Source organism: Anoplophora glabripennis, unplaced genomic scaffold, assembly GCF_000390285.2.
Source record: "Anoplophora glabripennis isolate ALB-LARVAE unplaced genomic scaffold, Agla_2.0 scaffold1005, whole genome shotgun sequence".
In the NCBI taxonomy this organism is placed as follows: Eukaryota; Metazoa; Arthropoda; class Insecta; order Coleoptera; family Cerambycidae; genus Anoplophora; species Anoplophora glabripennis.
The window spans coordinates 65875-83581 of record NW_019417083.1 but is presented as its reverse complement, the minus strand read 5'-3'; the positions used below and the strand labels follow the sequence as shown (position 1 = coordinate 83581).

The window sequence follows — 17707 nt, the reverse complement described above, 5'->3', positions numbered from 1 at the left end:
TATTTTTTAAATATCTAGCTCCAGTAAGACGATTATCTAGCACAAGTGGGCCAAGTAATTGATTATTAAACATGCCACACCATACGATAACACTAAATCGATGCTGAAAGTTGCTTTTTTCTGTGGCATGCAGATTTTCATCTGACTAACGATGTTCATTGTGACAATTATTTACTCCATGAGTGAACTGAGCCTGATGTACTTGTAAACTGTATGGTTTTCGTGTATCCAATTGCAAAAATGCAACCGCAGATCATCACCTTCCTGCAGATTCTGGACATATTGAATATGCAACAGTTTTAAACCATTTTTGTGAATGGTTTCCCATGCTGTAGTTTGCTTCAATTTAGCGGTTTTATTAAATTCATTACTCCATTTTTTAAGTTGTAGAGCTGACCCCTACACAAAGGTAGTGAATTATATGTACTTTAAGTGTGCACAAAGCAGACGCTGTCGGACCATTAGCTTTGGCACAATTGTAATTTGAACGTATATTCTAATTTTCTGATAAAATGATGCGAAATAGATGAAAAATTCCTCCAAACATGCTCAAAAAGTAGATATATAGGTACACAAATTTGAATATTGTTAGTTATAGTATAGTTATTAATATTACAAAATGTAATCAAAATTCCTTAACGGTGTACAAGGACACCTAAATATGTATTATTTACGCACTATGAAAAGGACATTTTGTAAGAAAACTTTCAAATTCACGTTTGATGTCAAGATTTCACATGATTGTCAAAAAATGCAGGAACAAAACAAGGAATGTACAGATTTCACATTGTGATTCCACAATAATATTAAACTATACTATAACTAACAATATTCAAAATTGTATTATATCCACTGCCCCTCATCTTCCTCCACTACTCGACAGCGTACGCGCACTCGGCCGTTTTTGAGCATGTTTGGCGGAATTTTTGACCTATTTCGCATCATTTTATCGGAAAATTAGAATATACTTTTAAAATCCGGCTGAAAAATTAAAATCGGACCACCTCCAACGCATCCAGAAATGTTACAAAAAGTGAACCAAAAAATTCAAATTACAATTGTGTCAAAACTAATGGTCCGACAGCGTCTGCTTTGTGCACACTTAAAGTACATATAATTCACTAGCTTTGTGCACAGGGTCTGCTCTACAACTTAAAAAATGGTGGAGTAATGTATTTAATAAAACCGCTAAATTTTCCCATTTTTCCGTTTTTTTTTTCATTTCCAGTTATCTAGTCGGATCGATCGACCTCGTTTTATTTGTATTTCGATTCTCTACAAATTGTCTATAGCATTCATATTGCTTCGTTAGTTTAGGTTTTATAAGCAAAAAGCTAAAAAAATTGCGTTTTCCTGTACAAAAATTTTTATAAAAGGTAAATTGGAGTAGGAAACATTAGGATATCTACAAACTGTCTTTTTGAAACCCACTTTCAAGGCCTATAACTTGTCAGGGGTGCAGCTTAGTATAAAGGTAAGTTACGTTAAATCACCATATTTTGGGTTCTCTTACATGACCCTGTGCTGTGTCGGTTCTTATGCGAAACACCCTGTATATAATTTTGTTTTATTAATATTTACAAATTCCATTTACATGGAGGCCACTTGAAAAAGCAATTTTAAAGTGAGAACATCTTATGTATCCTGGCCATTTTTGTGTTGGTTTGACACAATAATGGGTGAGGGTAATGTTAAACCAAGGGGAATACATTATAAAGATTACGTTATTTAATAATTTCAATATGTCGAAATGTGTGTTTTATAATTTAATATTTAGGTCTATATTTTTTATTTTTCTTTCAGATAATTATTAGTAGCTATATACTAGATATTGGGTATAATCCAATCTAGTCCAACTTAGGGTATATAGTGCACAGAAAAGTTGATTTCCGCAATATCATCAGCATTAGTTGATTACGTTGCACGCAAAACTTGGATCATTAAGGGTCTTGCTTATATAACTTACAAATATTTAATGCGTCATTAGTACTTGTGGATGATTGGATTATTGGTAGATGGCATATGGACAATGGAACTCATTCACAATTTCTCGCGTGCCTACAGTATTTTACTATGTAAAATTTCATTTGAGCAGATTTGGCTTGCCACTTGAGGTTTTGGAGGAGCTAAGCTGACTTAAAATAGCAAGGAATATTGAATATTCCCACCCGAGAAAGAAATTTTATTTGAGTTCATATCTGATGGCTACGGGTTTGGAATCTCAAAGGCTCAATTCATAAAAACTATTTACGATTAAATGTCTTGTTATGTATTTGTATATTTGTAAAAGGTTTATATAAAGATAATAAATTGCAGGTTATAAGTATAATTTTTCTTATTTAAAAAAGATAATTTGGATTAATAATATTGCTGGCAATGCTAGCAACACTTGGAACACTTCATATTTATTTTCATGCATAATCTGTAAACCCTTTGGCACAAAAGTTTATTTAATAGGAACGCACCTGAATCAGAGGGGGCCACCAATCCGAAAATAACTCTTACAAAAGTTGTTGAGTTCGGAGGGGGACATCGGATAGTGTCCTTCAATTTGATCTTGACCTTCAAGGCCATTTGCGGTGTCTTGAATATTTATAGGAAAAAATGACAACTAGGTATATTATAAGATGTTTCAATTTATTAAATTATATATCATCTTCATATTATTTTAACATAACTAGATAGTACCACGGTTCATAAATGCCATGGTAATACTAAAATCATATGTGTAATTATCAGTTTAACAACTACTTATACTTGCTAACACAAGATATGTACAAATTAATTTTAACTGCTTGCACATTTAATCCTGAAAAATAAAATTAAAATTAAAATTTCAAATTTATTGACAATCTATTAATGTCTGATTACATACACATCCTCAAAATATTAAACAAATTTTAATTACCTGTATTGATTAATTTCAGTTAATAAACAAGCATTTTTTGTTTTTATATAAATGCAAATAGCATTTGATGTTTTTGTTCTAATTTTTAGTTGCTTTTGCATTATTATTTTCCTAATCAATGACTGAATTATTATTTTCTTTCAAATGTACAAATACATGCCTGATTCAGTGGAAATTATTGTTATAATTTCATCACTTTAAAATACTTACATCATTAAAACCATGACTATAGATAGATAAAAAAATTATATGTATGTAGAAGGAAGAAAGCAAGTAAAAGGAAGAAAGTAGATAAATAATTGAAAAGTTACACTTTCCCACTAGTATACCTACTTACCATCTAGAATACCTACTTTTACCAAAACAAATAATTGTTTATATTATTAGGCATTATAAGTAAATAATGTTTAAGAAGATATTTCCATTTCTCATTTAGGATATCACAAAAAAATGTTTCTTATTTTCTAATTTAATGAAAATTTTTTATATTTTTAAGGGTTAAAATATGTAATCAGATGAAAAGCAAGAAGAGTAACAGTCAATTAATAGCAACACCAACGCACACAATTATCCCATGCGGTTTTTATGTTATAATGAACACCAAACCATTTATAATAATCTACTCACCCACAATCAGCCTTTAAGTTTCTTATGAATCTCAAGTGATATGAAAGTTCTGTGAAGAATTTAAGTACCAATATTTTGAATACACGTTAAAATTTAGTTAAACAATCACATGATCGATTAAACTGGGAATATATCTGCATGCATTTATACATGACTACTTATAATCTAATCACCAAATTAATTAAATGAATCAACTGGTTTTCAAAATTCTGGTCCTTAGATTCAATATTTTGAGAAATGGTAAATTACTTCGTCGTTTAAGTATTAGAATAGTTAATTAGTTATTTTAACCAGTAGGTATTCAAAATATAATATCTTAATGCTTATAGAAAATATGATAAAAGAGTTTATAGAGTTATGTTAAAATTAAGTTAGTAGAAAATTATAATAGAGATGTTATTAGTTTAGCAGAATAGAAAATTAATGAAGAATAATGAATAAAAAAATGTAGATAAATAAGATATAAAAATGTGTTTTTTACCATTCACGTCTATCAAATTCAATGTCACGATACTTTTTGGGTAAAACTGGCATTTACCTGGAGGCTTAGGACAGGTACTAAATTAATCATCTACAGAGTGTATTGAAATTAATGGATTATTATTATTCTTCAAGATAATTTTAGAAAAATTAATAAGAATTTTGTACAAGTCTATATATCTGGTTTTCCGTTATTCTGAGTACATTTTATTTTCTGCAATAGTGGTATACTTGTTACATGTTGTTAGAACACATAGTTTAAAGAAAATGTTTTTCATTTTTCTACTTAAATTCTCAATTATGGACACCCGAGATTTGGGGTGTTGCAGAACTTTTTAGCTAAATTTGTAGCTATATTATACGTTTCATTAAGATTTTGATCAATATCCTGGGATCTCTATGAAAAACTTTTTCCCGAACAATAAGTTCCAGTATTATAAAAGATAAAATACACCCAATCTTTCTTTTATAATAATTAATTATACAGGAGGGTCCCGAGGTAATGGGCCAAAATTCATGGGTAGATTCCCCAAGTAAAAATATTGCGATTTAGCTGAAATTACCTTAGTCCAAAAGTTGATAGTTAAAGAGATACAGGGTGTTCAATGTAGAATATTTCAGTTTTTTTTAATTTATTCCTTAACAAATGCAAATATCTACACAAAATTTTGTGAATTGGAGTTCTTTGAGTAGAGGAATTGAAATCTGTTCACATTTTGGTTAAAGTTCATAGAGGGTGCTAGCTGCAGTAGATTGAATGTGTTAAAACGACATAACTTTTTCGTACTTTAAGGTATCTTATCTTTGGTAACAAATTCTTATTTTTCAATTTTTTTTACGCAAAAAAGGTATACTTTATTAAAGTAGCTATCTCGCACCGTTTTCGAGCTATTTGGCTTTGAAACTTCCAATTCTGTTGCATTAAATTACAATTAAGTACCTACAGGTATTATTAATTTAGCGGTAAAGTTTCTTAAGTAGGATTTGGACGAAAATTAAAAAATTCACGTCTTCCACTTGTCTTATTGCTGTCATTTTATATGCTAATTTCTATTAAGTATTATTTGTATCTAATTAAAATTACATCTTAGCTTATAAATTAAATTGTATACTCGTATAGATAAATGTGAGATAGAATTCCGACGTTTTCGTTTTTGGAGTTACATGAAATCAGTTGTTTATGGAGAATCTATAAACACTTGAGAAGAACTTTAGTAGCAGGTTTTAAATCCTGCAAAGTCATTTTGCATTAAGGATTTATACTTTAAAATAAGACAATCTTTTAATAAACGTGTTGATAAATGTATTGAAGTTAGAGGTGGACATTTTGAGCAATTATTGTCAAAAAGGCATATTTTTTACTAATGTTTACTATTTTACTGTTCATTACAATTTTTAATTCTAAATAAACCCTTGTTTTTGATATTTTTAAATTATTTTAATTATTTCAACTATTAGCATTGGAAGTTTCAAAGCCAAATATCTCGGAAACGGTGCGAGACAGCTACTTTCATAAGTCTACCTTTTTTGTGTAAAAAATGTTGGAAAATAAGTTATGTCGTTTCCAGCACATTCAACCTACGGCAGCTGGCGCCCTCTATGAACTATAACCAAAATGTGAACAAATTTCAATTCTTCTATCCAAAGAACCCCAAACCCCAAAATTTTGTGTAGATATTTGTATTTATTAAGAAATAAATGGAAATAAACTAAAATAATATTTTACATTTAACACCCTGTATCTCTTTAACTATCAACTTTTGGACTAAGGTAAGTTCGGCTAAATCGCAATATTTTTGCTTCGAGAATCTACCCATTAATTTTGGCCCATTACCACGGGACCACCCTGTATATTTTTAAAGCTATAATTTATATTATATATTTTTATATTTTGTTGAGTTTTCTTAAATCTTATCTTTAAATTTAATAGATGATAATCAAACCACTTATATTATGCATTTATTTAATTTTTTTAAATTTTTTAAAGATATAATTTGTCACTCATGTTTACGTCTTATTATTAATTGACATTCATCCTAAAAATTCTGGGATTAAAATAATGGTTCAGTATTGACTTTCGGTAACTGATGATTATAGTTTTGCATACATTTTCGTGGCATGCACAAATATACCTTTTTTTATAGTAAATAAAGTGACCAGTATATTTCTTCAAAATTTCTATCAATAAAAAAAATATATATATATACAAAAAACCCATTAGGCTAATCAAAAACCAGTGAGAGTTTTTGTAATAAAATTAAATAAAATGTTTTGAACGCCAATAAGTTTTGATGGAAGCAACATTATATCAAAGTAACTTGATCTAAATCAGTTCGTTTTTGTCCAACTCCCTGTATAAAGTTAGTAATAGCGTTTGAAAATTTTCTAGAATGAAAAGTACCTAAAAGAAATTTTAAGTTTAATGCATAATGAAACATTTTGGATTCTATTTGTATACTCAGTCTGTGAGATACGAAATTTGATTTTACCCAAGAACTTACGAAAATATAACACATTACTGACCAAAAAAATGTTGGTATGTTAAAATAAAACATGTTACTGCATTTCCTAAAAATATCTTATGGTAGAGCAGGTAAACTCGACCACTTACAGTTTTATGTTTTTTTTAAATTTGTTCCAAATCTGCAAAAATATAGGGTATTTTATTTAATATTACGAAGTAGTCAGCTATTTCTGATATAACTGTAACTGGATTAATAATAATGTTTTAATTGAGAACATATATAGAAAATCCCTTTGATGCAGATTTTCATATTTCAATTTGAATTCTGTTTCAATATACATATATGAAAGAAAAAGTAATTTTGAGCGAAGCAATTTGCTTTCCAGATACAAGATGTCGGAATTTAAAAAAATGTAAATAATTCCATAGTCTTTTAAAGTGAAAGAACCACTAGTGTGGGATATACTTAGGCTGTGTTCAGCGAATGGTCGGACTAGTTCGGTCAAACTTCTTTAGTCAAACAATTCACTGAACGGCCTTTAGTAACTGTATTGAAACTTTCCCAATATTCCCAATCAGCTGATTAGGCCGACCAACGAAATATTTGTCTGCTGAAAGACTTTGACCGGTCCAACCAATCACTGAACACAGCCTTACTGATTACTTAATTAAAAAAAAAACATTATTTTCATTGTGTAAACTTTTACTTTTATATTTTAATGGCAACAAAAAATAATCTTGTAAATTTTCTCATGCAAATCATAATTTCACGGGAAATTAGATTTTTCTGATTTCTCAGAAATTTGATAAAAAAATTACCTAAAACCTCCTCCTGGTCAGAAGGTTCACACATCTATAAATAATTTTTTATTTGCTCTATAATTAAAAAGCATATATAAAATATGGGATTAGCCTAAATATTTCAAAAATTAACAAACAGTTAAAATGGATATTTGATATTTATGTAACTAATGCAAAAAGTAAGTGTTAACGAGATGTGAAACTATCAACTGAGACTAAGGCTGAGTCTAACATCAAGCAGAGTGGACAAAAACATTTTGCACAAGTTACATACTTTTTCTATATTTTAATGGTTATTTTAAAAGAAAATAAATCATTTTGTCTATGTCAATGTGCCATAACATAAAATATGTGTGATCTGCCAAAAATGCAAAAATTCCTATTTTTATAACTGACGTTTTTGCCTTTTTGCCAGATCCCCCTCGATATACTGATTGCTATTTTTATAACAATTTGCAGTGCATTGAGATTTAATCAACAATATTCCAGACAAATTTTAATACATCATGCAACTTCGATGATTATTTTTTTTTATACGTGTGAGATGTCTTCATACATTTTTAACGGCTGACTTTTTATGAAAACTCTGACAAGGCTCAATTCAGCAAATTTTAAAACGCCCGCATTTCAAACTTAATTAGTAGCTCTCCATATTTTCTAACAAATCCTAAACTTAAGAAAAAAAGTAAATTTCTGTTTTCCTTGAAGCTATTGAGAATGGTAAAGTAACATATAGGGAAAAGTTTTGAAAGTTAAGGTAACAAAAAAATAAACAAAAATAAAGAAATAATACCTTTATTATGGAATATTTTATTACTTTAATAGGTAATGCTAAAATGCTCCATAAAAAAAGAATTGGTTTTGTTTAATTATTTTTTAATTACTATTAATTTTAAAAATCTTTCTCATTGTTACTTTATAACAAAACAAAAATTTACACATTTTGGAAATGAAACTTGATATGTGGATTTTAAAGGGTACATTGTCAGATTTTCCATAAAAAACTCCTTATAATATCACAAAAAATCACCCTCCAATAAAATCATATCAGACCACCATTACTATCACATTTGGTTCTGCAAATGCATTAAGACATATATAACTAATTATCGAAATCGACAACCTTCTAAATTTGACAGGAACATTCCAGGTTTGAGCTGAATTGACTAGTGCAAGAAAGTGACTTATTTGGAAACTACAGGCAAATTCGGTATTGACATCTAGATGCTCCAGATATATCTATGTCTTTTCATCTCTTACAATTAGAAAAGAACAAATCACATCTGGAGCGTCTATATGTTAATACCGAACTTGCCTTATATTGAACGTCAAAGAACCGTCATCATACAGGGTCTCCCAGAAAATTACATCATCCACAGATACGTCAGGTAAAAACGACTGAATTCAAGACAAATTACCTTAATCCAAAAACTTACAGTATTAGTCTTGGTTATTAAATTAATTTAATAATTAATTTTATTAATATCTTACAACCAATATACGATATCTGATACAGGAGTATTTGTGACCCATAGATCTTATAAGGAAAACGACTGCATTTCTAAATGATCTGTTGATTTTGCATAAAAAAAATTTCTCATTAATTTCTTTTGAAACTGCTAAATAGAAACTTAAGATATGTACTAATTACACAGCCCCACAAAAAAAAAGTATCGGAGCTGGTATTCAGACCCATGGATTTCCAAGTATTTTTTTACGCTGAATCCGAATCTGCCTTCATATTTGGCCCAACGGGTCTGAGTTTTCGGGAAAATTCAAAAACCAAGTCAAAATTAACAAAAAACGTCATTTACGATCTATGAAAGTTATAAAAAATCAAATTATTCTACCAGCTCACTAGACGTATGATTTTTCACTAGTATAATTCCAATTTATCATCATAGAGTCAGGCAAGCTGGTCCAATTTCATTCAAAAACAAAATAGATCAAAATGCTTAAAAACGCCATTTTCATGGCATAATTCGTGTTGCAGAGTTCTGGATCCATCTTTTGATCCACCCTAATAGGGCGAAAATTTCCAAATATTTCTGAGGCGAAATTGAAAGAAGGTGTATTTGATAGATCTCAGATTCGGACAATGCTCAAGGATGCAACATTCATCACTACAATGAGTAGCGTTGAGAAGAGTGGTTGGACTAGTTTCAAAGCTGTAGTGACTAATTTTTTAGGAAACACCAAGTCCTAAATACGAAGAAATTGTAGTATCAAAAATGAAAGACTTCCAAGATCTGGGATGTTTGATGAACTACAAGTTGCACTTCCTTCATTCACATCTGGATTGGTTTCCTGAAAATCTTGGAGATTATAGCGAAGAACAAGGCGAACGATTTCATCAGGATATGAAGGTTATAGAACAGCGATATCAAGGAAGATGGGATGAAAACATGATGGCCGATTTTTGTTGGTTGTTAAAAAGAGAAACGAAAAATAGAGGGACTAAACGAAAGCGTAACCCTTTGCATAGATCCTTTGAAGAAAAGAGAACACGTTATAGCAACAAAAATAAGGATGATTTGTAGATATCATTTTCTTTTGTTTAGAAAGTAGAGTATTCTACAAGTTTTATTGCATTCTCAATCTTCTAGGCTGTTATCTCATCTCTCAGTAGGTACAAAAAGTAGATGGAGAGATGGGTGGGTTTTATAGGTGGTACAGGTGGATGAATAAATATGCGTATTCATGTATGAACGACTGGATAGAAAGATGTATGAATTCATAAATGGGTGGGTGGATAAAAAGATGGATCCAGAACTCTGCAACATGAATTATGCCATGAAAATGGTGTTTTAAAGCATTTTGATCTATTTTCTGTTTTTGAATGAAATTGGACCAGCTTGTCTGACTCTATGATGATAAATTGGAATTAAACGAGTGAAAAATGATACGCCTAGTGAGCTGGTAGAATAATTTGATTTTTTATAACTTTTGTTGATCGTAAATGACGTTTTTCGTGAATTTTGACGTTTTTTTAATTTTCCCGAAAATTCAGACCGGTTGGGCCAAATCTGAAGGCAGATTCGGATTCAGCGGAAAAAAATTCAAGGAAATACATGGGTCTAAATACCAGATCCGATCCTTTTTTTTTCTTTTGTGGGGCTGTTATTAAATAAGGAAGTAAAACCATTTTTTTGTTTGAGTAACCAGCACAAAACTAAACTTTACACATCATTTTCAGAAGACACAATAACAAATTAATAACAGTCTTGATTTTAATTAAAATTTAATATTTAAAGTGTAACACACCATTAAAAACACTTAAACTTCTTAACAATTTGTTGTCCATTAGCAAATCCATGGTTAAGACCAAGCATTTCATCTATTGATAAATATTTCACTTATATTAATCTATCAGAAACAACTTGCCTGATATATTGACATTTTACATCAATATGTTTTGATTCATATCACAAATTCCTTAAATAAACTGCCTCTCAAGCTGCTTCTGACAATGCTACATATTTGGCATTAGTGCTTGTTAGAGCACTGTTTTTTGTTTATTACTTGCATATGAAACCAACCATACATAAAGTTTGTAGTATACATATCTTGAATATGATTTTTTGACATCAACAAAACCATGTAGTTCAGAATTTTCTTTTGCAAATTTCAAACAATAATGCTTTGGCCTTTTAAATATCTTAAAACTGGCTAAGAAAACTATGCTGTCAGGTCTGGTCTGGTAAAATCTAATATCCATTCTGTAGGTGATTTAGTCTGTTTATGCTCACTCATGTTAAACCGTTTAACTAATTTCTCAATATACCTACCTTTTTTGACTCATAGAGTTAGGATTATTCATCCTATCTCCATTGACATCCAGGCCCAAAAATTTTTTTACTCTAGGCTTACCTAAGGTTATGATTTTAAATTTAACACTGTTTCTTTATAAAATTAGTTTCTACCAAGTTATTCGAAAAAAACAAAGAAATGGTCTACATACTATGCAACTATCATTAGTGACTTATCATGATTTATTCTAGATATGCAAGGCTTCAAATTTAACTTTTTATATCCTAAACCAAGCAAAGTAATATTTACTATTTCATTCCATGGTATATTGTTTCAGCTTTTCTTAATTTTACAACCTTATTTTTTTGTCTACGTATACTTGATTTTGGGTGGAAATCATCGATGAGCTGTTTTTATATCTAGGTGGGATATATCTAATTCTAGTTTTACATATAATACCATGAGAAGTTTCATAGTGGAATGATGAACTACTGATGAGAAGGTCTCAAACGTAGTCCACACAAGGTCTTGGTGGGCCTTTTACCAGTAGTTGCGCCCAGTACCTCACATTATCTATGGATACTTTTTTCTTGTATACCCATTTACTGCAGATGTTTCCTCAGGTAGACTCTCTAGTTTCTATGTTTTGTTGATCTCAAAAGATTTCAGTTCTTCCATTTCTCTGACTCAGATCCTGCCAGGACTTCTACTGCTAATGGCCTTAACAGTCATCAAAACCTCATTGACCAGAATGTATAAGTCATAAAAATGTCAAAATTTCTTGGTTTTGGTGCTCTTTTGCTCTTTCCAATGGACTCACTACTCTCACATTACTTTCCATTGAACCGTACACCACATCCTGAACATCTATTTCTTCAATACTCTTCTGATCCTCCACTGAATTAAATTTCTCTTATTCTTCAGATTTTATTTCCAAAGTTAAGAGAAGTTGTCTCTTGTTTCTTCTAGTATAACTACGTCTCTACTTATTATGACATCATTAGTGACTGAATCAAACACACAATAACCTTTTGTTGTATCACTGAACCCCTCTAACTTCATTTGTTTGGATCATGGTTATACTTCCAAATATTCTTAAATGACTTATACTTATTTTTTGTTTGCCAACTTTCAATAACATCTTTTCTTTTTGCTGGCAAATTTCTCTAAGAAAACAGTTCCACCAATTTTGTCTTGATGGCATCTATTATTTCTATGCCTGAATGCTAGATAGCCATAATCATTGACATTTTTCAGGTAGTCCCACCAACAGTAATGATACCCAGTTATTAACAATGTTAAATCTAGTTTAGTAATTTTTCTTGTGAAACCTGTTCCACACTTTTTTTGCTTGGTTCCATTCTTTGAGGTTTTCGCGACATTTGGTTTCAGTACATTCTTAATAAACTGCTCAACATTTTTCTTGAGCATTCACACAAAAAATGCCACGCGAACTGGGTCCATAGCCTAACAATCAGGAAGTGCATCTAACTTTTTTGTATGAGTAACAAGTACAAAACCAAACTTTATTTACACATCATTGACACATGAATTTACAGTAACAAATTAATTTTGAGTTTAAATTTAAAGTGTGTTGAGAAAGTTTCAAGATAATTGACTGTATATCTGAGATCTCAGAAACGATTTGGTAGGTATACTAAACTTTTTTTTTCCAAAATAGCAAATGGAATCTTCTCTCTTTACTGGAAAACTATCAATTCAAGTGAAATTGACAAGAGACATTTTTTACATGGAAAAATCATTTAAAAAGTAAGATTTAAACACCCAGTAACTTTCAAATTAATCACTTTTGGATTAAAGTAAGTTGACTAATATTCAACTTTTTTGACTTTAGGAAGTTTTGATTACAGTATGACCGTATTCTTGTACAATCTGTAAGTAGAGTTTTTGTAAAAAAAATACAGTCACCCTATATCCATGAACGTAGAACTACCACTGATATGGTTTTGATGAATATCACAATTATATTTGTAAGAAATCTTTAAAAAGATGTCAAATTTGTTATCTTATATCAGGCAACAAGTAATAAGTGATAAGGGTAAGTTTAATTAAATCAACTTGTTATTACTATAAAACTATGGTAACTCCATGCCCATGGAAAATTCTCTATAATGCCTACAAAGAATCAAAAAATACATTTATTTCATACAAAAGATACTGACTCTTTTGAAGAGTGGAGGAAACTTATATCCACACCTTCCTTACCTTTAGAAAATCTGTTATGTATCTGAAAAATTGTTAAAACACAAGAGAAAAACAAGGTGTTCCATTTTTTTGTTCATAATTTCAATAATTGAGGCAATATTTTCCAACTCCAAAAGTTTGAAAGTCCTTTTTTTCAAATAGGTACAGATCATTTTCAAAGTTTTGGAAAAGCAGTTAGATTTTTTTTTACTCAATATCTAGTAACTTTAAAGTAAATTAACATAGGCAGTTTTTATATTTTAAAAATTAAAAAACACCTTGTATCTAGAATAAGAAATATTTTGAAACTTGTAGTCGCACGAACTTTTTCAGATCCTGTCAAAATTATGAAAAAAAAATTGAAATACCCTGTAGATATAATGAAAAGCACCAAATACATAATGTCACCAATAAAGTACCCAGCGTATATTTAATATGAAATTTAAATAAACTTTGAATCAGGTTTAATTAATTTTTAATAACTCGTTTTTTTTTTGTAAAAAATAAAAATTAAAACAATATTTAGCAACTAAAATCTCGTTTAGGCCACGACAATAACGAAACTTAATAACTCTATAGGGATCTGTTTGTATTTCATTAAATGAAAAATGTCTAAAATCAAAACAAAAACATTACTATAGTCCATCTAAAGTTACTTGGTAATTGAATGACTTTCGAATGTGACAGATTTATCTTTAGGCAGAAGCGCTCATGTCGTTTTCCGGGAAAGCTTACAAATGATCAAAATATACTAATGTAGTGTATGTGTAATGTATGTGTAATGTACTATGTGTTTCAATAATTTTCAATAATATGAATTCAAACTTAATGATCACAAGAATATTTCATATAAATAAAAAATAGGTACCTATAAAATAATAAAAACTAAAATTCTGTTAAGAAAAAATGTGAATTGAGCCTCCCCACAATATGCAAAAAATATGCTATTGCAGAGGTGACATTTGTTCATAAGTTTCTATAATAATGGGTTGGGGAATAAGTAATGTAAAAAACAGACCGTCGATAGTTTTCGTGTTTTAAAGAAAGCGATATGAACCTTAAAGATATGAACTGTTCCGGAAGCCCTGTTGAATTATTTGATGAACAGTAACTGAATTGATTCCACAAAAATCTAAGACAATCAACAAATGAATTTGCTCAGGAAATGGGAAGTGATCGCAAAACAGTAGTAAACCACCTGCATTTGATGGGAAAAGTTCAAAGACTCGGCGCTTGGGTTCCACATATTTTGAACGAAAACAATAAAAATTAATGCTTTGTAATTGCCGCTGGTTTTTACTGTCGTCATCGATCAAAACGTGGTCATAAGGCATGTTTTCCTCGCTGGTGATGAAAAATGGTGTCTGACGTGAACTTGGAAAAGCAGAAAGAATGGTTAAGCACCAAAGAACAAGCAACTCGGCGAATAAGACCAGAACTTTATCCTCGAAAAACAATGTTATGCGTTTGGGGGGATTGGAATGGGATTCTTACCAAACAATCAAATCGCCAACGCAGAACTCAATGTCCAACAACTACGGTGACTCCAAGTGGCTATTAAAAAAAACATGACAATGCGTGACTACATATTGCCAATATGACCAAACGGCCCTTCCGGAGTTGAATTGGGAAGTTCTGCCCTACTCGCCTTACTCTCCTGATCTCACGCATTCTAATTTTCATCTCTTCTACTCTGTCAAACTCCTTATGCAACTTGATTGGATGAGTCTTTTTAGTCAAAATCAGAGAATTTCTACAGAAGAGGCATCGAGAAACTTGAACATTGGGAAAAATTACTGCATAACATTCAACAGAAAAACAAACTAAACATAAAAGAAACTATTCATTTATAAAAAGTAATTTATTGTATTTGATATCTAAAACTCAAAGTAAACGATAAAAGCAACACATTTTGTAACTAAATGGAAAATTTCAGAATTAGATATTTTACTAGGTCTTATTTAAATTCTTCTTCAGCAAGAAGCTTTAGATGGACGTCAAAGGGTTGAAATTGTTATAATAATTATTGAATTGAAAAATAATCAAATTTTTATGCACTTTTTTTTTATTTTGAGACCGTTTTTCTAGGCGACTGGTGAAAAATAAAGGGGTCATATTTGAATAGTAACCGTTTTTAAAGGATTACCTCAAGGCCTACATAGAGAACTTTCATAATGAAAAGACTTTCGAGCAACGTTTAGAAAATAAAAAATTAGATTATTTAAAAAATTTACATACAACGCAAACTTTATCAATGACACCGTGTTCAATTGGAGACGAGCTGACAAGGGTGTCTCCGTTATTAGTGGAAAATTTTATTGACACTTAACGGTGCAACCAAGAAAACAATTGAATATTGATCCATTAATAACAAAGATATCTATGTTAGCCCACCTCGATTGGAACCTACTGAATACAAAATTAGTTAAACCAAATACTCTGTATTGTTAGTACAATTGTATGATTCATTTATTGTTTCCCTTGCCCTTAATTTTATGTTATTAGCAATTTTAATGCCAGTGTAATTACATAATATTTTAATAACAATTCCTTTAATTTAATGAGAAAAAAGATTAGATATGAAATGAAATAATATGTTAGTTAATTTTGACCATGACCATGGATTGTTATACATGAAAATGAAACATAAATTGTAATTAAATGCATTTGTTTATTGGTAATACCAAAAAATTAAAACTAATTTTAAGAACATAAATATGTATACAATAAAAAAAGACAATACACGTCAAGCATTAATATAATATTTATCCATAATTCACAGGAAGGTTAATATTTTAGTAGATGCTTTTAGTAAATTAAAGTTTACTAATATGATGATCAATGCGTCTTTCTGATTCAAAAGTGTCTAATTTAGAATTCCTAAAACAAAATAATAATTAATAAATAATAAAAAAAAGTCTGTCTTATAAACTACTTGTTAAAAGTTATATTAAGTTATTAAATAGCAAATTGAGTTTTGGCGTCTCTCTCTGTTTATGGTGATCTATTTTATGATTTATGAAATTTATTGTTTGAGTGAAATTATTTACCTATCCCCTAAAATATTTTAATTTTATCGAATTTAAAAAAAACTGAATAATAAAAATCAGAAGCTCCTGGTTCATAATTTTCTAGTAGTAGCATTGATTTTATAAGCTACGCTGTCAGATAAGTCAAAGTAAGAACTGACACTTGACACAAATTTTGATATTTGTAGGCCGTTAGGATCCAGGGTGCATTACGTTCTACGCCCTAAGATTTAACAAATTACACATTTACCATTATTTATTGCATATAATACTTTTATTGCCCTATTATAACAGTTTAAGAAACAATTTGCCTCTTTTTAAGGTATGCTTTTTAAGATTTGACATCGTTGATCGTGCTGCCCCTGGTCGCGGCCTAACTTCCCCTAAAACTGCAATGTCAGCAATTACGGGGACCCTCTTTTCCTGTATGTGTGTAAAAACCTTTGTACGGAAATTATCTATTTGTGAAAATTATTCTTGCCTAATAAAAAATTGCACACTGAAAAAAGCAGATAAATAAGATATTTTCATTATCACTACTGACATTTTTGTTTATAAATGTGATAATTTGTTTTGTTGGTTTATCTGTTCCGATAGCTATTGTTTAATTTTTTTTAATTATTATTTCTAACAATATTTATATCCAACAAGGATGCAATATAAAGGAATAATTCAACACACATCTTTCACAATTTAGTTTTTTTTTGTCTTCCCAAAAAATTATTTTCCCAAGTATATTCGCAAATTTTTGATTTATCAAATTCTTGCTTCTTGTCTATTTAATTTGTGATCATTTATTGTAACATAGGTCTAAAGGTTTCTTCAGTATGTTTATTCTATTCACAAAGTCTGCTATAAATTAAATTTTTTAAAAATTAAATTAAATATGGGTTGTTAAAAAAGTTAAATTTGTCATGTATTCTTTTAATATAAAAATATGCAAATTATATAACATGCATATGTAGTTCCCTTTTATTGTTTTACAGACTTCTTAGTTTTTTTTTAATTTTAAATAGCCAGCGATTTTTGAAAAATCGCTGGCTATTGCTGAACTACCAAAAAAGAATAAATCAATTCAGTTTTATGCATTTTTTAGATAATTTCATAAAAAGGTCTTGGTGGCTAGTTTCACTTTATAAATTCATTATTAAAGGTAAATAATTTAAGTTTATTTCAAAAAGCTGATCAGTCAAATTTTAATACCCTTCAAGGGTATTAAAATTCTCAATTACCTACATCTAATATATTGATAAAATGTTTCTTACGTATACTCTTCAAATGGATGTATGTATTTATTATCCAGAAACGAATGTTTGAGAATTTTAATATTTCAATCTACTTTGTTTATTTTTGAACTGTATGTAAGTTTTTGACAATAAATCCAATTTTATTTTGAACTTTTGTTCAAGATAGTGTGTAGATAGTGTGTGTAGTGTGTAGATA

General features: G+C 29.7%; 1 protein-coding gene across 1 annotated transcript in view; it reads right to left on the bottom strand.

Moving 5' to 3' along the window:
• Positions 1 to 2618: 2618 nt before the first annotated feature.
• The window catches only part of LOC108914521 (glycerol-3-phosphate dehydrogenase [NAD(+)], cytoplasmic), a 77972-nt gene continuing 62883 nt past the window's right edge, over positions 2619 to 17707 (bottom strand). The window contains exon 7 of the mRNA XM_018720344.2: positions 2619 to 2809. Within this exon, the coding sequence (XP_018575860.1) occupies positions 2788 to 2809 (22 nt within the window). The 3' untranslated portion in view covers positions 2619 to 2787. The remainder of the gene's footprint in view (positions 2810 to 17707) is intronic.